The sequence below is a fragment of the Phyllopteryx taeniolatus genome, chromosome 14 (genome assembly GCF_024500385.1).
Source record: "Phyllopteryx taeniolatus isolate TA_2022b chromosome 14, UOR_Ptae_1.2, whole genome shotgun sequence".
Lineage (NCBI taxonomy): Eukaryota > Metazoa > Chordata > Actinopteri > Syngnathiformes > Syngnathidae > Phyllopteryx > Phyllopteryx taeniolatus.
In genome coordinates, this window is record NC_084515.1 from 12,232,906 (window position 1) to 12,257,285 (window position 24,380).

The following is a 24,380-nucleotide window of genomic DNA, read 5'->3' on the forward strand; positions in this document are numbered from 1 at the left end:
CGGCAAAGTCTTTTGCGAGGGCGCACTCACCGCTGCCAGTCTTGCTAATAGCCCAAGGCGAGTTCCCGTCGGAGCATTCCCGGTAAGGGACGCGCAGATTGGTGTCGAGGCTGCTGAAGCCTTCTTTTAAAGAGTGCTGCTTGTAATACTCCACCAGGTCCTGCACGAGACCAAAACACATGCCACTGCATGACATATAACTCGAATGTGCTAACTACAGGTGTTATTGTGACATGCATGCAAGCAATTTCCTCTAACCACTTCATTCTCATTACTGTCCTATAACAACCCACAACTGGAATTACCCACATTACTCAACTAACCTACTTACTGTACCTAGCCACCCGACCTACCTACCTTCTCTACCCACTGTACTTACCAACCAAAGTGCTGTACCTACCTACCTTACTACCTAACTACCTACCTACTGTACCTACTTACATAAAGGACCAACCTACCTCCTAACCAACTTTACCTACCTACCTCCTTATCTACCTTCCGATTGTACCTACCTACTATACCTACCTAAATTACCAACCTAATGTACCTACTACCAACCAACCGTTACTACCTTCCAACTATGACTACTTACTTTACCTGCCCACCTGATGAACTGTACTTACCTACCTCGTGAAGCTGCATAGTACACACTCAGTCTTCCCTCTGCACCTTTATAGCATTTGTACCTACAGTAACTACTGTACCTAACTAACTACTAACTACTCCCGATTTTTACCTACCCCTGGTTCCACTGTACTTCATTTATTCTATTGATTTATTCATCTAGTTAGCATGTTTTAATGACAGCGTTATTCCGCAATGATTGACAACAAAACAGGCTGAACAGAACAACATCAAATAGAGAATATTCCACTCATGTTCCACGCACTGCGGAGCATCTCGGAGCCTCACCAGCAGCGTTTTGAAGAGTCGGCTCTCGGCGATGTAAAAGCAGCCGTCCTTGGTCAGAATCTTAATGTGCTTGACTCTGTCGCTGAACCTGCGTAGGGATGAATAAGACATGCGCTGCTAATCAACTCGACACGCTTCCAACGTCAGGCAGGCCCATCCTCCCGTGTTGAAAGTCACGAAGGTCTGCAAGAGCACACTCAAGACCACTTTAGAACATTCCACATTCCCTCATATCAAATGAGAGGAACGTCAACATGCTGTCATATTTAACGCTGATGGTACTTTGCGTTTACAAATGCAGGTACAGTGGTCCCTTGAGTTACGAATGGCACAACTTACAAGTTTTTTCAAGATAATAGCTGTCGTTCTGCCGATGACTTAAAATAATTTGGTATGACTTCCACTTCTGGGATGAGAGTGGAGACTTCCGGTTCGGGTTTTGGAGGAGTTAAGCTGGTTGCCGGGCAACATAACAAAAATATATATCAATCAAACCGTTAATAACAGTTGTTGTTGTTTGTGAAGTGCGGAGTAAACTATTGACTCAAGTTGTCCTCCACTGCTATCTTGCAAAAAGACAATATCGCCACACCGGTGAGCCCGACGAGTGCGCTATGTAGAACGACAACTGTAACAACGACGCGGCCGGACCCACGCCCCTCAATCCTAATGAAGTGCCGAATGTCACTGTGATCTACGAAGTCTGTCAGAAAATGACAGAACTGGAGTCACAGAAGCACATCAAAGAGATTCTGAAGCGTTTGCTTCTTTCAATCAGTGCGCGAGAAGAGGCGAGAGTTGCGGCAGGACAATGTGCCTGCTCACAACGCTCCGAGCATCTGACAGTTCCTGGCCCAGAACAATATCTTTGTGCTGGAGCAACCGTCTTACTCAAGCAAACTGGCTCGCTGTGATTTTTTTAACCCCAAGGGCCGTCATCAAATGGACACGTTTTGAAGACATGGATGGCATCAAGATGGCTGTGATGACGGAGCTGTGGAGAATTGCAGAAGTGCACGAACGTGTAGCAGAGAAGGCTTGGAAATTATGTTAGACTCTGAGGAGATTACTCCAGAGGGAAAACTTGGAATTCATGGTTTGGATTTGAAATCTATGTTTTGTGACACCAGTGCACAACAAGAACATTTCTGACACAACTCTTATGCCACACCTGAATTTGAAAATGGGAAAACTGCAACGGGTTTGAAGGGATGGGAAAAGAACATTCGGGCATCTCGGATATGACTAAAAATGAATAGGTGTCTTTCTATGACGAAATGAAAAAAAATCTGTTAAAATTAAAAGATGAGATCCAAAATTTGGTAGAGTGGTTAAAACAACAGGCCTGACTTATTTTTATTTTTTTAATGAAATTTTTTTTACCCATTCTTTTTTTATACAACATATTGATTTACCAATTTGTAAGATTTTTTTCAAATGTGTTCTTAATAAAATAAAAACCAAAGTAACAACATGGTCTTTTTTTTGTATTGAATCATTTTAAAGTAACTTGTATACTGCATTCTTTGCTCTGCACAACTGCTCCTGAATTTTTATCAATCCAATACTGTATATCATTTTCAAGAACAAAAAAAAAGTGGGATTTACAAAGTGTTTAAAGTAAAGGGATGCTACCCGTTTGATGGGTTTGAAGTCTTACTCTTAACATCACTGACATCGGAATGTTCTATTTTTGCTTCGGTCTTCTAGTGTGGAGTTATCATAGCCTTCCCTTGGGTTTTGCCCAGGTACTCCAGCTTCCTCTCACATTCCAAAAACATGCATGTTAGGTTCACCGAAGAAATTGTCCATAGGTGTGAATGATTGTTTGTCTATATGTACCCAACCAGTCCATGGTGTTTCCCATCTTTCTAGGTGATGGCTAAGACTGGTAACTGTTGCGTGAATAGAACATTTTGGGCTCCTCAATGATGACGCAGTGATCTCAAAGTGAAATGGGACATAGCCCCCTGATAGTCCCCCTTGACAACAAGTCACAAGCGGAATGTTCCCATGTTTCCTTTGTTAGAATGCTTAACACTATGCCAACCTTGAGGATGACAAACACGGCACCACACCGAGCGCTGTGATTCTCCCATATGTTGACTGAGCATTGTAAAATCTCTCAGCGTAGCGGATGAGAGGCGTTCGGTCACGCTGCCGATTCACTGATACATTATGAATACACGCAGGTGGAATGCGTTATTCATGTGTAAGAGGTCATATGCTACATAACACGTAAAGGCAATGTTCCCATTCCCTTGACATCCAGGTGGCTTGTATTGCTCGCTGCACAAACTGACCACTCCGACTGAAAACGGATTCAAATGGACAAACGGCAGAAGACCGGGGAGAATCTCGGTGTCGGCCTTCCTGTGTGGCGTTAGCATGCTCTCCTCGTACTCATGGGATTTCTCTCCGTACTACGGCTTCCTTATGCATTCCAAAAACATATTGTAAATGTTAGGTTAATTGCAATTCTTAAATTGTCAATAATTGTAAATTGAATGGTTGTTTTTCTATATGTGCCCTACGATTGGCTGGCGACCGAGCCAAAGCAATAAAAAATGTTACTGGTTGCTTTTGTAGTGTAACGATTCTCACTATTTAAACTGTTACAGTTGCAGTGTTGTTCCCTAAAAAGAAGACAAACTATTGATGTTGCACTTTCCTAAGAATAAAAGATTTAAGATGTTATGTATGATTAAATGTGCATTTTGTATTTTATTTTATACATTAATTTGTTTATTTGAGAAACGATTTATTGGACAATTTACTCTCAGTAGTTTGCAGATTATTTTTTGTTTCATTTTAAATTACACTAAATCTGTTCCTGCTTACACAAAGAAAATCACTTTTATGCGTTACTGTTTGTCCCTTTACAATGGGAACCAAAGTGTAACCAGAAGGGCCCGACCGATTAACTGTTTGATCGATTTAATCGGCCGATACTAGCACCTTTTCAAATCAGAACAAATTTGCAGTTTTTTGCCTATTTTAAGACTAAAGGACAAAGTATTATAAAACAGTCAAATGTTCTGCCTGTAATTCGTCTTTATTGTTGTAAGCGTTAAGGGACAAAAAAAGGAAGTTATTTAATTCATCATGTATTTTTTTAAATAATCGTCCGATTCATCGGTTATTAGAGATTTATTATGCCAAATTACAGATTTGCTCCAAAAAATCCTTATCGGTCTGGCCCTAGCTATGTACTGCAGTGTGATTTTTGGTGCATGGTTACACATCTATATTTTTAAAAAAAACAAGGTTCCAGAGATTTAGATTTAAAAGATCAGCCACACTGTTGATATCATTGCCATTCAAGAGTCAATCTTGAGCGCACGTATGCATGCATCATCAGTATGCAAAGCTGTCAGGCACGTGCGCATACATGTACATGTACACGCACGCACGCACACACGCACACACACGCACACTCACAACACACACACCGGTGTCTCCTGGCAGAAGACACAAAACAATGACTGGGAAATTAAAAGGATTTTCCTTTGTGTGTCGTCCAAAGATTGCACGACGAGCACCTTGAGCAGCCAGCAGTTGGTTGCTATTGTGTTTGCATAATACCGCGCCACGTAAAGGGCATACGGGTGCAGCATCATGTGCTAACCATGACTAATTCAGTATTTGCATTCAATCCATTAAAAGAGGCTTACATTATTGTGAATTAGCATGGAACTCAAAGTTTTAGTGAGTGATTTGGAACCTTTAAACATTCTGTTGTACTTAGGCCTTATGGGTGCAGTGGCATCTACTAAACGTTCTATGAAAGGAGACAGAGGAATGGTCCCAAGAGATCCAGTCAAGATCCAGATCCAGATCCAACCAAACCAAACCTATGTCCAGTCAGGATCAGATTCATCTGAAAATTTCAGTCCACCCAAGAACAGACGTCTGAACCCTGATCCATTCAGAAAGTGATCCAGTAAGTTACTTCAATAGCAGAGCGCTGTATGCCTTTTATGCTGGAACAGTTTTGCTATGTAACAGGGGAGTACATTCAATCAAACTCTTGATCAAATGATCCATCCAGGAAGTTGAGTCTGGGACAGATCCTAAATCGAACCATCATCAATGATCCTTCGAGAAAGTTGAGGACAGGAAAGAACTTCTACAAACCCGGATCAGTCGAGAAACTTCCATCTGTTATGGATCCACATTCTAATCCTAAAAAGGATCTGTTTTGGAGCTTTAATCTTGAGCAGTTCCTTCCAGGAAGTTGAATGAAAACACCATCAGTGATCCATTCAGGAAATGAGTCGAGGACAGATCTTCAGTCGAACCCTGATCTATCTACTACTGATCCATCCAATCCCAGACTATCCAGGAAGTTCAATCAAGAACAGACCCTTTGAGTCGACCATGGGTCCAACCAGGAAGTCCACTCCAACATAGATCTGTCTTGGAAGTTCAATCAGGAGCAGCCGAACCCTGACCCATCAAGAAAGTTCCTTTTACTCTGGAGCCATCTAAAACTGAACCATCCAGGAAGTTCAAACAAAAACAGACCCTCTGAATCCATGAAGGAATTACTACACCGACCCATCCAGGAAGTTAAATCGAGAGCATATCCTTAAAGGAGGTTCAGTAAAAAATGTAAACGACAACTTCTACAATGTCACTTACTTTATACTAATGGCGTACTCTGTGCACTCTTTCCTCCGATGCCGAACCAGATAGGTGCTGTTCCCGCGGTCTTGGAGCTCCTCCTCAGCCTGGCACCTCTCCATGGGTCCTGCGAACCTGCAAATAACCCACCTGGTCACTGTGAATTTGAACGGCTGGACGTAATTGAGAAAGACGTGTTGTTACCAAAGTTGTGCGGAGTAATCGACAGGCTTGGGTAGCTGGCACATAGGAGGAGAAGAAGAAGAAGAAGAAGAAGAAGAAGAAGAAGAAGCAGCATGGTTATTTTGCGATTCATCGCACTTGAAAGGCTTGGAGGTCAGATGCCCATTAATGTGATATTGGAGCCACCCTGGGGGGCTAAAATCAGACCTCGACAGGAGCAGAGGCATGTAATGGAAAAGCACATCTCTTCGTTCCAGACGTCAATAGTAGCCATTACTGGGCTAAATGCATTGCGCTCACACTTAATGCAGCGTATTGATCACCAAGGAAATATGCACACTTACGCAGGGGTAAGGCCTCACGGCGTCACTGGGAAAGAAGCCAATCTTGCCGCTCGCCGGGATTCTGCCCTGCAAAAGCAACGGGATGTTAATTGCGTTAAATTCGTCCCGCACCTCCACTCTATTCCCAGCCGCTCCCTCGCCCTCCCTCCCTCGCCGCCGCGGATAAATCCTCGGCTATTAGCACGCAACAAGCGCCGCGTCTAATTTGCAGCCCCATTTAATTACGCTGGCGACTCTGCCGGCAGTTTGATTTGTAGCGCATCACAACAAGGCCCTCGTTTGGCCCCGGAATAATGAAGGCTCGTTTGCGTCGGCGAATACCCAAACAGCGCAGAGACCAAACAAACTGTATTTTAACTAACACACTTGTTCATCTCAATTTAGTGTAGGAATTGCATGCAGATAGATGGATTTGACTGATCGTTAGCTGGATGATGTAACAAAAAAACCACAACCGATTTCCATGAAACGTAGCCAAACGACTACACTCGTGAACAAACACAGAGAAGCGCAGCATCAGGCTAGCGGATGTAATAGCGATCGTTAAACTTCGGAATCGCACAAATGGGTATAGCCTAAAAAGAAGACAAACATCAATAATGTACTGTCCTAAAAAGAAAAGATTTAAGTTGTTATATATGATATAATATTATTTTTTTATTTTTTATTTGATTGCACAGTACGTCAAACTTGTTAAAACTGGTTTGACATGATATCGCTCAATTGCTGGTATACTAAAAGACAAACAGCAATAAGGTTTGATTTTCCTAAAAAGAAATTATTGAAACTGTTATAATAAACTTGTTAAAACTGTAAAGTATACAGTAGATGCTCATGTTATGTTAGCATTAGCATTGGTGCTCAGGTTAGTGCGCTGCACACTGAAGTAGTGCAATGTTACAATGTTTAACAAGGGAAGACAGTCATATTTTAAGGAATGAATTACAAAATAATATTTCATTATTGGAATATTACACCTTTTATTCTGAAAAAGACAACGTTATCCTTTAAAAAAAATAGGGCTATATTATCAGAAAGAAATACTCCCTTTGCTCTAAAAAAAAAAACAAATTTATTCATCCAGGGATGTGAAATTTGTGATGTCACAATTTTTCATTATTGTCAATTATTATTAGTTATCAAAGCTTTTAATGGACCTAAAGCTAAGGTAGGGATGAGTAATTGGTATGTTTGTTTTATTGGCGCGCTGGTCCCCATATGTACCTTTTATAACCACTTTTTAAAAGGATGCAATATAATTAATTATTCATTGCAAATGATTTTGCGGACTCCCAAGCTAGTTTGAAACCCACTAATTAAGATGCTCACTAAACTGAGGTCTCACAAGATTTGCCGACATTGCACCGGCATGACGACGGTTTGAGCGCCAAATTCTTCGACCTTTTCGGGCGGTAGCACTTTCAGCTTCCACTGGATGATGTGCCACACGTCCTTGGTGGAGTTCTGCGCTCCAGAGTGACGCCCTAGTCCATCTCGTGCACTTCATTGCAGCAGATTGAGTTCATTTGTAAGCGTTTAAGTCAACAAAGCAGCCGTCGTTAGCGCTAATTGAGAAAATGGAGTCTCCGGCTGACTCCATTTTAACGGTTTTTCGCTCTCCCTCCCTGACTCGTCTCCTCTATTAGGCCACCGTGATTTTTTGGGGCGAGAGCGTGTAAAAAAAAAAAAAAAACAGCAACAAAAAAACTGGCGGGTTAACTCGATTGGAGTCTCAGTGATTCATTCTGCGCAATAACATTTCATCCAAGATCTTTTGGTTCTATTTGTTATGCCCTGGATACGCGTGTGCTAAAAAGATTAAACGCATTACTCGGGCAGCATAAACAGGCGGCACCCGCCGAAGGATCAAATGAAATCACTGTGATTGATTGTATTGTTGTGCCAGCGGGATGGAGATAATTGCCTTCTGGGTAACGGGGGAGGGCGGATGGGGGCGGAGGTAATTCCATCCTGTGGCGCCGCCGGGGACGCCCGAGATTAAGGGCACCCAGTGGAGTTTTAATTGTCATCACAAGTGCTTCTGTTTGGAAGTCTCCCGCAGTAACCTTTGTGGATTTAGAAGACAATCTAAAATGTGTTTTTCTGGTCTATTTTTTCTTTTTGACAATTGTGTCAATATGGAAATGTTACCCCCTACCACAAATGGTACTGTCTTTCTTTGGCAAGGGTGGGCAAAGTATTGTTGCACTGACCATTTACATTATCCAAAGTTCTGCGATATTTGTTGCATTAATTTGGCCATATCTTTCCTAAATGGTTTAAGCAAGAGATTTTTTTGGGGGGGGGGTAGTTTTAGAATCTTTGTCACTGTATTGTACAACAAAATAGATCATTTAATTTGTTATGTCATTATAGTTCCGAATTCATATGATACAGTCCCTCCATCCCATAATCAACAAAGATATAGTCTACTTTCAACTGTTTTACTATTTTTCGATAATACATCACACCAGGACATAACTGACTGTTCGCAGTACTGTGTTTTGTGTGTGACTTCACAAACTTAAATAGCAACCGACTGCCTTGTTCTTATCAAAGCACACGCTGATGATTGCAGAAACTGTGATCAATAAAGCGTATATTTTTTCATCTGGTGAAGGTCCGTCACAACGCAGACAAACATCGGTAGATGATGCTTTAATACCGCCGCGACCAGCCGGGATAAATCAGTGGCCTTTCGAAAACCAGATAAGGTCAAACGCTAAGATCGGCCTCACTGAGCAGAAGGTGGTGCACCGCCATTAAAAGCTGCTCCGCACGCTGCAACGTCCGGCGCGTTATTATCTGGCCAAAGCCTCTAAATTCATCAACTCGCTGCTATCTTACGTCGCCAGCTATGATTTCATCTGACTGAGAAAAGAGAGAGTCGCATGACCCGTGTGTCATGTGTTACACTAAATGCTTTGCGTCATGGTGCAAGTGACAGACGAGAGTGCAGACCTCGACCAAGGCAGAAAAACAATGACTGGTCAAATTTTCCGACCTAGTTTATAAATCAGTCATACCCCTCATAAAGTTGAATGGGAAAAGGTTTGCTAGATTTGGATTAAGATGATGAAAGCAACAAAGAAAAGAACGCAAAAACATAATAGTAGTAATAGGAATTAAAGCTCTCAAAAGGCAAGTTAGCACTACGAAACAAAGCCATTTCAATTTTAAAAGAAAATCATGGAAATTTGCAAAGCAGTTTTTGATCAATGCTGATGAAACAACAAAGAACTGAAGGTTAAAAAAAGAATAATAATTAAAGCCCAGCCCAAAAAGGCAATTCAGCGCTAAGAAACAAAGCGATTTCAATTGAAATTTTCATGGAAATCGGTTAGCTAGCATTTGAGTGATGCAGGTAAAAACAAAGAAATGTAATGGCAAAAAATATATAAAACAATAATAATTATAGCCCCCCCCCCCCCCCAACCCAAAGCCAAATTAGCACTAAAAAAAACAAAACAATTCTAAGAGCAACTTTCATGTGAACTGGTTTGCTAGGTTTTGAATTATGCTAATAAAAACAAGGAAATGACAACAAAACAATAGTAATGACAATAATTAAAGTAAGTTCCTAATAATAAGAAACAAAGCAATTCGAATACAAAACAAGTCTTGGAACTTGCAGGGGTGTCAAACTCATTTTTGAAATCAGAATCCAGTAAAAAAAAAAAAAACAACAAAAAAAAAACATTTCCATCCATCCATTTTCTGAGCCGCTTCTCCTCACTAGGGTCGCGGGCGTGCTGGAGCCTATCCCAGCTGTCATCGGGCAGGAGGCGGGGTACACCCTGAACTGGTTGCCAGCCAATCGCAGGGCACATAGAAACAAACAACCATTCGCACTCACAGTCATGCCTACGGGCAATTTAGAGTCACCAATTAATGCATGTTTTTGGGATGTGGGAGGAAACCTGAGTGCCCGGAGAAAACCCACGCAGACACGGGGAGAACATGCAAACTCCACAAAGGCAGGGACGGGGATTGAACCCCGCACCTCAGAACTGTGAGGCTGACGCTCTAACCAGTCTGCCACCGTGCCGCCAAAAAAACATTTGTTCAACTATTTTTCCAATTTATTTAAAAAATGGGGATTGGTAACAAAACCAAATGCTTGCAATATCTCAACATTATTAAAAGTGAAGACAATTTGCAATTTTGATATTTTAGCAAGTAGCATGAAGTCGACGCACATGATTTGCTTTCGCGGGCCACATAAAAGATGTAGCGGGCCAGATCTGGCCCCCAGGCCATGAGTTTGACACCTGTGAACTAAGTAGCTTTTGACCTATGCCGATAAAAGCAACAAATAAATGAATGTAAAAGCTCAGTAATATTTAAAGCCTCCTAAGAAGCAACTCAGTAATAACACAAAGAAATTAACGCAAAACAATAGTAATAGTAATTTTTAACAGTTCTGCGGTGTCCTCCTTTTTACATTTGCGTTTTATTTCAACTGAAGGTGACATCACGCACGCACCCCGCGGACTCAAACCGACGACTTTGCAGAGGACGTGGCGCGCGGGCCGACACGAGCCGCCGAGCCGTGACACGACATCCGTCCCTTAAGAGTCGCAAGTGACACGCACCTGCCACCAGGAGCTGTGCAGGTTGGCGAACATCAGCTCGATCACGTCGCCCACGCGGGCACACAGCGGGAGTCCGCACGGCGGGGAGGGGGCGCCGTCGTAGTCTCGGATCACCAGCATCCTGGGAAGACCTTGAACGCAACAGCACGTTGTCACTTGCTGATAAAATCCAGACCAATTAAATCTCAGGACAAAGTGTGTTCATCTGCATAATTGCATACATAAAGTCGTCAGCAATGAAATGAGAGACTGATTTTTGAGCGAAATAAGAGTAAACATCTTATGAAAAAAGAAAAGAAAAGTCATTTGTTTAGAAAGGTTTTATTTATTATTACAAGGAAAATATATATATATAATTTTACATGAGTAAAGTCAGATTTTTTTTTTTTTTTTTAAATCAGAAAATTGCAATCTTACAAGAATAAAGGCATAATTTTACAAGAAAGAATGGTATTACAAGAATACATTTCATTTTCTCAATTTAAATTTAATTTCAAGATTTCAAGAGATTAAAGTCAAGAATATGTTTTTTTAATTTACAAAGGTTACGCTTTTACAAAAAGTTTTGCTTTTTTGAACGAGCAAGTCAGTAGTATGAGAAAACGGAATATTACAAGAGAAAGAACTGAAATAAAAAGTTAACAATAAAGTTGTATTTTTTTCCAAGAAAAGAAAAGTTACAATTTTACAAGAATAATGTATTTTTTAATCATTAAGTAGTAAATAATCTGGACTTCCGCCTACGTTATGGCCGAGTGAGGACGGTAAACGTTTCAGCTCTGACAGAATTATTAAATGAAGCCGTTTTGAGAACGTTTCTTCATAAATGAACACCAGACTTCGCGATGGAGATCACGCAAAGAGTATGCTGAATCCAAAAACATCTAAGAACGACAGGAAAGTGGGTAAAATAGGGGATGGAAAGCAAGGACCCAAGCAGCTAACGATAGCTGAAGCTACTCAATTGAAAACTATTGGGGAAGCTAACACTATGATTAACTCTGGGTCTAATGCTGAAAATGGCGAAAATAGCGGAACTACGAAAACTTCGACAGGAAAGTACCGAGTCATTCCAAGACTTCAAAACTTAATTCCCCAGATTGGAGCATAAACTGGCGGATCTTGCAACACGCATAGAGGATTTGGACCACAGAATGACTGAAGCGGAATGCAGAGCGAGTGCCACGGAAGACCGACAAAATAAACACGAGAAGTTGCTAAGTTACCTGTTGTGAAGAGAAATCAACCTTACCAATAAATGTGATGATTTGGAAAATCGTCTACATCGTAACAACGTACACCTGTGCGGTATACCAGAGCAGTCTGAAAAGGATAACATGATAAACTTTGTGGAGCGTTTTTTTTGAAGGTACGCGCTAAAGTTCCAAGATGGGCTCGACATCAAAGTGGAAAGAGCTCATCGTGTGCTAGGACAGAGACCAGAAGGCACAGCCCCACCAAGGTCCATTATTATCCGCTTCTTGGATTTTCAGGTGAATCTTTGAGCGAGATTATTCTACTGAAGTGCAGCGCAAGAGGAAAAAAGTGCGTGAAGTGATAAAAAGGCTTAAGAAGAGAAACATCAAGGCTCAGTCACCCTACGCAGCCGAGCTGAGGAGTTTTCTGGACTCTGGCACCAAAGTTTTCACTTCTTTACTGGAGGCACAAGCCACACTAAAACAACTGGGAGTGAACGTGGTGCTGGACGAAAGAGAGGTCCTGGAGATGGAAATGCTTGGACCACACAGCCCCGTGGAAGAGGAAACAATGCACGGCAACTGAAGATATCAGAAATCAGAGGATTCATTCATGGAAAGGAGGGGAACGATTAGAACACTACAAGTCGTGAGTAAAGTGATCGTTTGGGCTTGTTCTCGTTTTTCAGAAGATATGGTTTGTACATTTTGGTTTGAGGCTTACAAGTAAAAGATTAAGATGTATGACGTGAAGTCTGTCGGGGACTGTGGCTGTACCACTGTTTGTTTAACAAGAGCTCGGATTTGGACGATCTGAACCCAACCACAGGTCTTCCTGGGAGATAGTCTCCACTGCAAAAAGTGCACCGCACCCGGAGAGCATTTGCTCTTTGCCCAGAAGACATCAGGAGTGCAACGCTCTTAACTTGTATTCTTATTAAATGGGCAAATGTTGTTTGCATTGTTGTTTATTTTTAGTGTTATGTGGCTCCCGGCATACGTGTCTTGTCTGTTTTTAGTTAACTTGAGTTTACGGTATGGGTGTACTCAAGGCTGTTAGTTATAATGTTAATGGTCTTAATCATCCCATAAAAAGGAAAACAAAAATTGTCCCAATTGAAAAAACTTCATTGCTCAATTGTCTTTACTCCAAGAGACCCATCTTTATGACAAGGAACACCATAAACTCAGGTAAATTCGGTTTTGATTCTACATTTATTAGATGGATTGGAACGTTGTACCTTAAGCCTATTTCCAAAGATGGAGTAAATGGCTATATCTTTGAAGCATTCCAGTTGAAAAGAGGGACCAGACAGGGTTGTCCCCTCAGCCCTTTTTTCTGTTTGCAATTAGTGGAGAGCCATTGGCAGAAATTATTAGAGAAGAACACGGATTACAAGGAATAATCATTAACGGAACAAAGTTCAAAATATCCTTGCATGCCGACGATGTTATATTCTACATTCCTAACGCATTATCCTCCATTCCTGTATTGTTAGATTGTCTTAGAGAGTTTGGCTTGGTTTCCGGGTACAAAGTTAATGAGGCCAAATCACAAGCGTTGATGTTAGTCGGGGAGAAACCAATAGAACTGGACAGAGTCGTAACCTTTAAGTGGCCTACACAGGGATTCACATATTTAGGTGTTAACTATTACATCGCACTCCTTCCAATTGTTCAGGGAAAATTTTGGCGGATTGATTACTAAATTAAAGGCGGACATCGGGCGCTGGAACATTCTTCCCCTGTCTTTACTTGGCAGAATAGAAGCAATCAAGATGAATATTCTCCCCCCGTCTCTTGTACCTTTTTCAAGCATTTCCAATGTGGATTCCTCCGTCTATGTTTTGAAAAATTGGATCAAATGATTTCAACATTTGGATGGCAGGGGAAGAAACCTAGGATCCGGAAGAAACTACTATGCGGTTCTAGGAGGGAAGGTGGCCTAGGTTTACCTCATTTTCAATTGTATTGTTGAGCAGCTCAGTTACGAGGATTAGTAGAATGGGTGGGGCAAGACAGGGAAACAAATTGGATAGAACTGGAGAACAATTCAAGCCCACTGATTCCCTTAGCGACCGCAATATTCTTAGAACAAAAGAAATGGAAGGATCTTAAAATAGAAAATGAATGGATTGCCTGCACACTGCGCATATGGTCAATTGTGAGGGAAAAAATGCCTTTAACAACTTCGCGTGCTCTTCAAATTGCTAAGTTAAATGACTTTCAAGCTTTTTGATTTGGGCAGAAAAAGGGTTAATAATTGTACACGAATTGTTCGATGGGGAAGTTCTAAAATCTTCCAAACAATTACAAGACCAATATGGGCTTTGCTCTAAAGATTTTTTACCGATATTTACAGATAAGGGATTACATAAAATCAAAGGAGGAATTGGATACGTTGAAACGAATCTTATTAAAATTATAAAAGAAAAAAATAAGGCGAAGGTTGTATCAAAGATGTATGTTTTTTTGATTTTTTTTTACAAACACAAATAACGGACAACTCCCTTGATATAAAAGGTAGGTGGGAATTGGAAGCAAACGAAAAATGGATACGAGCTTGTCAAAATTGTCACCAAACCACAAATAGTCCTATTTGGAAAGAATTTGCTTGGAAAGTGATGATGAGGTTTTTCTTAGAACTCCATCTATCACATTTATTTTTGACAAAAATAAATCTAATTTGTGCTGGAGAAATTGCAATTATGCAGGAGACTACTCACATTTTTTTGGAACTGTCCCGTTCAAATACCTTTTTGGCACGGAGTTGTGGGAGAAATCCAAATCATCCTAAAATGCAATGTGCCATTGGAATTGATACATTGTATATTGGGGGTTCCACTAAAAGAGGGTTTTAAAAAAGAATATGTTAAATTGATACAAATTCCATTGTTAGTGGCAAGAAAAATGATTACGAAACATTGGCTCAAGGTTCAACCTCCCACACTTGAGCAATGGCGGGAGGGCTTGAAAAATGACAGCACAACTACACTTAAATACTGAGCAATTTACTGACATTTGGGCAACAATATGCAACCACTTTGGGTGGTCAAATTAGACTACTAGGTGTTCGGGAATATTGTCAGAGTACTATTTTGTCATGTTTTATGGGATGTGATTGTAGTAAAATAAATAAGGGGAAAAGAAGAAAAGAGAGGGGGAAAATCGAAGAAAAAAGAAGGGAAGGAGAGAAGAAGGAAAAAAGGAAAAGGAAAAATGGAAGAAAAGAGAAGGGGGGAAAAAAGAAAAGGAAGGAAAAGGGAGATAAAGGCAAAAAGGAAAAAAAGAGAAACAAATATATAGAGTATGTATATGTATAATTTATATGGTATTTGTGATTACTGCCGAGTTGGTACGTTTTTTGGTTTGTTTGCTTTTTTTTTTTTTTTTTTAATTCTCTTACACGTTCTGGAAAATGTAAACTGAAATTAACATTGATTCAATAAATTTGTTCCAAAAAAAGAAAAAAAAAGAAGTCAGTAATCTAGAAGAAAAACTGGCAGAAATTTAGGAGATTAAAGTCGAGAATAAAGCCATATTTCTACAATTTTGGGGTATTTTTGCATGAATAGAGTCATATTTAAATATAACAAAAGAAAGAAATACATTATTCTACTGGCTAACATTTTAGGACAACAAAAGCTATTGTACTTTTAGGAAAGAAAATAATTTTATGTGATTACATTTGAAAAAAAAAGTAATTTGACAGGGAAAAGAGACATTTTCTTGGGGGAAAAAGGTTATTTTAAGAGAATAAGGTCAAGATGTTGCGAGAATAAAATTGTTTTATTATTTGTATTTTTTAAAGTCATTTTCACAAGAATTAAGACCATTTTTCAAGAAAAAAAGGTATTTCAAATGTAATTTTGCGAGCGTGAAGATGTGTTATATGCTTCACACCGAACTCATCTAAGCAAGCCTTTACCGACCTCGCTTGCCTTCTCCAAAGTGTTCCCACACACTCTGAAGTAGATGATTGTCCCAAAAGGAAGACGAAAACAAAAACTGAAGCTGAGGTGCAACCCCTCAAACTCCCACATAAAGTCATCCTTCTCCAAAGCAGCCGTGCACTTTGGCACCAGATTCCTCCCCGTCCTTCTCGACCACTCACAGAAGCAATATTTTCTCAGAGCGCCGCCAAAACATGGTCGCCGGCGTCGGGCTCTGAGGCAGAGACGAAGCGCACCTGCCAGGGTGGACGACAGGGCCGCTTCGTCTCCCGCCTACGTCCAGACCCCCCCGCCCCCCAGGACCCTATTAACTGACCCTCCCCCCAACACACACACACACACACTCATATTCTGAAAATGAGCTTTTCACACAAAACACAGCAAAGCCAGCTGACCTGGGTCTGAAGGTGTTGCGCCTTCCTGAGGAGACATGGAAGATGGGATCAGCGTGACCTAAACAATATGAGTCACAGTCATCATGGTGCGCAGGCACTGAGCGAAAACAACACTTAAGGGGCTTTCATCTCTGAGGAAATACAATTAAACGTATTATCGTCTAATGTAATGTTAAGAGCTTCCATTAAAGAAGACAAAAACATCTTACCTTGGAGCGATGCTTGGATGACTCTGCAGTGAGACCAAAAGACAGTCTGAGTACATAATAGTAATAATAATAATAATGCATTGTATTTATAAGCACCTTTCTAGTTACCCTCGGTAACCATACAAACATAGTTAAAAGAACTCAAGCAATAGAATAAAAATAATAGAACATAAAAGTTGTCCGGGGCGTCAATTTATTTGAATCATATCACTGGGTTACACAAAAAATAATAATAATAATTCTTTGTCAGTGATTTAGAACTATTTTCCATCGCTGAATCCGAAAATGACATCTGTTTCTCTTGTTCAGGTCAAGTTTTTATACTAGATTGATCTTTTTTTTTTTTTTATCTGATTTTCTTATTAAATCGATGAATTTTTGTAACACTATCGGTTGATTTTTGTTAATATTTCTCATCTTTTTTCTCACGCACCCCTAGGTTGAGAACCCCTGATATAAAGCGAAAATAGCTGTACATGTAAACAAAAGCGAAAATTTGTCCTCAATCAGCTAAAAAAAAAATCTTAGACAATAAATTTGTTGTTGACGACTAGTGGATTTATTTAATAGTCTGATATGGAATACACCATATGCAGTTCTAATATACAATATTATAACATATAGCTTATGTGCCATAATTACATGATATTTAATAGTGTGCCTCACCCATGCTCCTGCAGAGTCCCAGCTGACCCAGGCACTCCTTGTGGACAGCCAGCGCACATTTGAAACAGATGTAGCCCTGGTTGAAGACGCCCCTGTATGGAGACGCACAACATGTTTCGTGATTATGTATAATACCACGTCACGTGTGAGCACGCGACTAGAAAAGTGTGAGCGTTACCTGAGCAGCAGGTGACAGAAGCTGCACGAGGAGATTCTGTCAAAGGTGTGCATCTTGAACTGGTGACCGTTGTGCTTGGCCAACTCCGGTCGGATGTTAGATCTGAAATACCAAAAAAAATAATAATAATCATGAAAAAAAACATCCTTTTCATTTAAGTAACTCCATGGAGACCCTTCAAATTGTATGATTCTCCAACTTTTTTAAATTTTATTTTATTTATTTTTTTACACCAAGTTCCACTTTAAAAAAAATGTCTCTCCCAGAACCACTATCATGCCTACAATTTAAATACAGTGGTGTAGTAAGCCCAAGGGTTCTTCAAAAACAAAAATGTGTTCCTAAAAAGTATATTTAATATAATTGTAAGCTACTGCAACATTATGCAGGGTTTGAATATTAACATTGTGCTTAGATATAAATATAGAGATTTTTTGAAAAAAAAAAGTTTTAATTATTGAAATTGAATAAAAATTGTACTTAAATATATGTTTTTTTTTATTAATCAGTTTTTAAAGATGAAACACAAATGCATTGAACTTAAAAGTTAAATACAACTGAACTACTTGGCAGGGATTCTTTCGCGTACCGCTAGAGGAAGCCCGCGTGCCACAAGTGGTACCCTTACCACACTTTGAGAATCACTCGTCTAAGTAATGGTGAGACGGATTTGTTGAGCTGGCATTTGACAAATATCACAAATAAATAACATTTAAAAATCTAAATCAATAAATGATATAACAAATAAATAAAATTTGGGTCTGAATACAAAACAGTCAAAAAGCAGAGCACTATCAAATAGGGGCCACATAGGAGTACCTCATAGTCAAAGTTATTATGATTATAAAACATACACATTTGCACACACACGCACACACACACACACACAGCTTGAGTGCGGATAAAAGGTTTATCCAAACCTACAAAACGAAAACCCATAAAACAAACTGAGGAAGTGACTTACTTGTTTGTATTTTCTGATGTGTGCGTGTATGTATATGGAGTGTGTATCTGCGCCTGTGTGTTATCGCACTGTTGTCAGCAGTGTCCGCGCTTGATTACAGCTAAGACCTGATCAAACACAGTGTGCATGAAAGAGTCAACACACACAAACGCATACACTCGGCCAGCATGCAAACAATGTCAAACACACACACGCACGCACGCACACACACACACACACACACACACACACACACGTAAATGTAATTTAACAACAAATACCTACACAGCCATTTCAAACTGATCCAGCCATTTCTTCTTCAGCTCTTTGGTCTTGAAGAAGAGCTCAAAGCCCATGTGACCTTGCTGGTGTGTCACGTAGAAGCCGTAACACCACTGAGTGGGCGCAACAAACAACAACACAATCACAATTTAAAAAAATGTTTTTCAAAATACCACTTTGTTTTTGTTGTAACAAACTGACTTTACAATAACTATTTTTTTAAATTCCCAAAATATGACATTTTCCTCACAACCAACACTCACGTGTACTGTATATCTTTTTCTGAAAAAGAAAACATTATTATATATATGCTGTTTTTCTCTCAGATTGTTTTATTCTTTTTTAAATCTGACTTTATTCTTGTAAAACATTCTTTTTCTTGAAGAAAATATTACTTTATGCTTGAGTTTAAGAAAGAAAGCTTTTTTTGCTGCAGTATTACAACTTTATTCATGTAAAGTTATGACTTTGTTCTCCTAAAATGGCAAATATTTTATTCTGGATTATAATACCCTATTAGAGTTTTTTTCCGAAATGACAATCTCGTAATATTACGATTTTATTCTCATGAAACTTATTTAAAAAGAAAGCTGCCATCTTTCTCATAAAATTGCGGCTTTTTTCTTGAAAGAAATATGACTTTAATCTCATAAAATTAAACAGTTTTCCTACCTTTTTCATTCTAAAAAATACTTTTATAGTTTTTTAATTTAATGATAATTACCACTTTTTTCACAATTCGGCATTTGCAGCTATGCCTATTTGTAGATTTGGGGGGAATTTATGCTCTGTAATTTACGGAAAACTCACCTATTTGCTTTTTTGAACGTCATAACAGTATTGCTTTGGCGCTATCTGGTGGCAAGTTGGTGTCAAGAAAACAATTTGAAGTTTCATTTAAACAAAACTTTGGGCAATTACAAACCCTTTTAGGGTCGTGTCAATTACTCAATTCTTGTTACTTACAAATAACAAGAGTTTACTGTATACTGAAATAATTACGATCTTGTCTGGATTTACTTACAAATTGCCTTGAGTGTGAAAAACTTAATGAACACAAACACACTATTCTATTGGCAACAGGTGGTGGTTACACAGGCTAACTGTGCCTGTAACATGTGAAAACCAGCACACATTTCTCTTTTTCCCCTCTCGAGAAAAAGTATACTAAGTAGATCTAGCACAAAAGTATACGGAGTCATTTGTATGAAGTCTACCTGTCCAGCGAGACATGAAGTTAAAATCATTTCTTTTCACGCCTAGTTATACTGCAGAGTCATTAGCACATTCCTAACACTAGTCATTTGTTTTTAATCAATCTGTTATTTTACACGTATGTTTTAACATATGCACTTGTATTTCTATATTTGGGTGGATTAGTTTAAGCAAACCACACATGAAGTTTGTCCCTTCAATAATGCCATGGCTCTCCGCCCTCCCCCGCGAGTGAAATCTGTTGCGACATGCATTATTTTGGCACATTCTGAAGAGAGATCCAGTAAATGCAGGCATGTAACTGTTTTTTGTGTCCTCCTTAATAGTTATCATATAAAAATAGGTATATAACACTGGGCTACTCCGTGTGTGGTGTTTGATGGGTAATCATTTAGCATAACATCGGTGCTAATCTCATTAGCATGTCCAACCAGGTCCCTTTGCTGGTCACTTATTAATATTACAGTTCAGTGACTGCATATCAACATTGTGCAGGACCCTGCGATGTGACTATTGTGCACACGTGCAGTATTGCGCCACCCTAATTTAAACACATTACTTAAAGAACAAAAAATAGATAAGTTCTGAAGGTTCTCCAGTGTGGTCCAACACGTCCCCCCCAACAGACGCATTCAGGATCAATTTCCAAGGTGTTCCCAAAGCGCAAGGTTTCTCTCGAGCCCTAATGTGCTTCAGCTTGTCGTGTCACATCTGATCAAATCAACTTTCGCCGCCGCCCGCCATTGTTTGCGGCCCCCGTGAACTCCACAAGTGTTTTATAGCTCCGCCAAGCATTAACCCAGCACCGCCGCCGCCGCCGCCGCCGCCGCTACTTCGCATTCGCGCTCTGAAGTTCAGCAGCGAATGATATATCGCTGTGACCAGCCTCGGACCACCGCGCGCATTCATCACCCGATATTAGCGCGGCAGCCATGCGGCGTGCTGTGCTGGCGGAAGGCAGGCAGGTAGGCAAGCTTGGTCTTTTTCTTTTCTGTGATACTGCGTTGGTCGTTTAAAGGTGCACTAGAATTTGGAACCAGGGGTCAGCTACAGCGCGGCACGTCATAATTTTTCAAAAACAAAAAGGGACTAAGACCAATAAAAGAAAATTCTCGTAAAATTTTGACTTTATGCCTGTAGGAATATATATATATTTTTATTTTTTTAATTTTTTTTTTAATAGGGCTTCATCATCTTAAAACTACTGTTTTGCCTGACAAACAGTTTGTTTCTTTACTTTAATCTCCTAAAATTACAACTTCTTGTGAAATATTTTCCTCTTGCTAGTTTTGAATTTATTTTAATAATAAAAATGATTGTTAGAAATGACTATTTCCTCACAATAATGCAACTTTTTTTCTGCATTCTCATGAAATTACTTTAGTCTTGTAAAATTGCAACTTTCTTTCGGGATTAAAAACAAGGATAACTTTTTCCCTGTAATATTACAATGGTTTTTTTTTGCCAAAGACGTTAATCTCCAACTTTACAACTTAATGAAATATACATTTTTGTCCTATGACAATTTTATTTTTGTAAAATATTAAAATGAAGTTCACCCCCCCACAAAAAAAAAAAATCTGACTATGCTTTTTTTCTCTAAAAAACACAAAAAAGAAGATGGCTGGGAGTCAGGCTAACAAGATGGTTAAGGCTTGGCGAAGGTAGTTAGTCAAAAATGTATACATGATAAACCCCCTCGTGTCGCACCTCAAATTAAAGGTCTTAATGAGGGCTTACCAGATGTGCCATTAGTTTTGATAAAATGCCACATATGAGGACGCAATCATGCAAAACGCCAATTTGACCAGCTAACAGGTCACACTACATGCAGTGATGCTATTTTTTGTTTGGTGAAAAACATGGTCCACACGGTCTACACAGAAAATTTCCATTCAACCCCCTTTCTCATTCTTCTTGACTGTATTATATAGTGCAGGTGTACCTAATCAAATGACCACGTTGTAAACTGAATTGGAGCCCACCTTCTTGCCCTCTTTGTCCGACACGGGGTTGTCGGTGATCTTGAAGACGTTGAGGTCGAGCACGTTCTTCATCTCGTAATTGTCGCCGCGTCGCTTGCACACCACGGCGGCCACGTCGAACAGGAACAGGTGTCTGAAAACCAGCCGATGGCAATTAAGTGGGTCCGAGCCTTCCGATGCAGACAAAATGTCCGCTTCCCGAACCTGTCCAGTTTCCTGCGGTCAAAGTTGGACACCATGCGAACCTCTCCGTCCCCTCGCGGGCGACCGTAGCGCATTAGAGGCTGATTCTTTGAGGAAAAACATCAGATTATTTTGGTTGTTATCAGAAGATATAGATACCAATGACAGACTTACTCATAAACTGATACATCTGTGAAAATTGCTGTGGTTTCATTAAGTCATAAAATGCAGTCGTAAATTGTGACGCAATACAACAATTTAAAAAAAGAAGAAAAATGATGATTTACAAAAAAATTCTAAATAATACATGAAATCAAGAACAACAATAAACATTACATATAATGAAAACAAAAACAATAAAACACTCATTTAATAACAAATTTGGGAAAAAATATTTTTGAAGTTTTTCTAAAAACTTATTTTTTCTTTATAAAGATTTAAAACCTTAGTGAGTGCGAACAAAAAAATGTAACAACTTTTTTTCTTATACTATTACAACTTTGTTTTCTCAGAAAACCTAATTCTATTAAAATTACTCTTCTCAAAATATTATGACTTTTTTCTCTCCTAAAATTATGACTTTTCCCCGACCAAATTTGTTTTTTTCCTTTTTCTTATGGAATTATGCTTTTTTCAACATAAAAAATGTTTCTAATAAAAAACCAAAAATATTCCAAATTTCTCGTAATATTCTTACTTTTTCTCCTAACATTACAAGTTAATTCTTGCGGGATTAAAAAAATGTTCCTTTGTAAAATAGCTACATTCATTCAAATAGATTTTTTTGAATTCCCAACACAAATACTACTTTGCTCGTGACTTTAATTGCGTAAAATCTTTTTTGTCTCCTAAAATGATGCCTTTAGTCTCATAAATTGTTTTTTTAATTGACTTTACTCTTGTAAAATTACAACTTTTCATGTCAGAAAACAAATCCCAGGCATTTTTCTGAAAAAAATTCTCCTAAAATTATGTCTTCATTCTCATAGGATTATTATTCTATTTTTAAAAAATCTGATTGTATTCTAGTGAATAAAAAAATATATTCCTACGACCTTACTATGCTCTTAGTGTTTTGTTTTATTTTCAGCGTGGCGCTGACATTCCTCTGCATAATTTAAACACATAATAATTAAAATAAACATCCTATAATTAACATTTAATTGGTTGATATGCCTTTGCCGGGAATGCTGGCCTTTGTCTAATTAGATGCTGCCAGCAACAATCACAGTATTGTTATCATCAGCTGATGGTTACTTTCTCGATGAAAACATTTTGACAGAGCGACCCTGAGCGCAATTTGCATTTTGTTCCACTATACAAATTGATGTTATGGAAATGTTTCATGCGATGTTGTACCAGGTTCTCGATGGAGCGCTGGTACTGGTCCATCTCGCGTAGAGTCTCGTTGTCTCTCTTCACCTCATTGACAAACTGAGCCAGGTCCTGAAAGGCGTACACACGCAGGACACAGCGTATTTCGTGTTAACTGCAGGAGAGGATGAACTTATGCCAAAATGATGACTTCGGCCACAATATTAGGTACAGCTGTTTTGACTGAGCCCAGCGACAAATGGCGAAAAATCCGTAAGTAATCGACTCCCACCCAAAAAAGGTTTGTAACTGCCTACAGATGCCACAGGATGGCGGCAAAGCACATTTTTCTGTTAGACAAGGCTGTGGCCTGACTGAATGAAGATCCTCCCCTCAGTCCAACATAGTTGCTTGGCACCAAGATGCCACCATCTGTCCATCTTTCTACTTACTTTCATGGCTTCCAGCGCCACCTTCAGGTTGCTGTTGTCCGCGGTGTCGTGAGTGTGCTTCAGCAGCTCCTGAGGGAGCAAGGAAACAATTCATCTGTTCTAGGGTCAAACCGTGGTCATCGCGGAACCCTTTTTGACCACACAGCCGTCGTTCTGAACACCCAAAAACATAAGCTTTTTTTTCCCCCCTCCAAGTTTTTCTCCTAAAATTCTGACTTTCTTCTAGGTCCTGGGTCTTTTCCGAGGATTTTTTTTTTTTTTTTAATCGTAATAAAAAGGGCTTCTTTACTTGACTTTAAACTCCAAAATCACAACTTTTTCCTTTAAAATATAATATATATTTTTTTGTCATATTATAAATAAAAGTCCTAATTTATTATTATTATCTAAAAAATAAGGCAAATTTATTACCCTAACATTGCAACATTTTTTTACAGAAAAAAAATCTGACGTTAATCTCCTAAAATTCCAACTTTCTTACGTTTTTTGCTGTTGAAATCCTGACTTTATTTTTTTCCCCAAAAATAGATCAATTAAAAAAATATATTCTCATGAAATTACAACTTTTTTTCCAGAAACATTTCAACTTCAATATCCTATAATGACAAACTTTTTTTCCAATGAATTAAAAAAAAAAACATTCTTGTAATTGCATGGACATTTCCCATAAAAACAACTATATTCTCCAAGGATGAAACAAACAAACAATTCTCATAAAATTATGTCTTTTTTCTCCCACAAAAAAAAGA

General features: G+C 39.1%; 1 protein-coding gene across 5 annotated transcripts in view; it reads right to left on the minus strand.

Moving 5' to 3' along the window:
• LOC133488730 (guanine nucleotide exchange factor VAV3-like) overlaps nt 1-24,380 on the minus strand; it is a 51,094-nt gene that overhangs the window by 6,288 nt on the left and 20,426 nt on the right. For 4 of the 5 annotated variants that reach the window (XM_061796976.1, XM_061796977.1, XM_061796980.1 and 1 more), the window contains 15 exons: nt 23,632-23,700; nt 23,225-23,311; nt 21,887-21,972; nt 21,683-21,815; nt 18,486-18,595; nt 17,258-17,359; nt 17,080-17,171; nt 16,414-16,436; nt 16,205-16,262; nt 10,661-10,791; nt 6,066-6,131; nt 5,743-5,777; nt 5,557-5,673; nt 913-1,000; nt 31-160 (listed from right to left, as the gene is read on the minus strand). In XM_061796976.1, coding sequence (XP_061652960.1) covers nt 31-160; nt 913-1,000; nt 5,557-5,673; nt 5,743-5,777; nt 6,066-6,131; nt 10,661-10,791; nt 16,205-16,262; nt 16,414-16,436; nt 17,080-17,171; nt 17,258-17,359; nt 18,486-18,595; nt 21,683-21,815; nt 21,887-21,972; nt 23,225-23,311; nt 23,632-23,700 — 1,327 coding nt within the window. Of the gene's footprint in view, nt 1-30; nt 161-912; nt 1,001-5,556; nt 5,689-5,742; nt 5,778-6,065; nt 6,132-10,660; nt 10,792-16,204; nt 16,263-16,413; nt 16,437-17,079; nt 17,172-17,257; nt 17,360-18,485; nt 18,596-21,682; nt 21,816-21,886; nt 21,973-23,224; nt 23,312-23,631; nt 23,701-24,380 lie in introns of all 5 variants that reach the window. The other variant, XM_061796978.1, reaches the window with a different exon arrangement.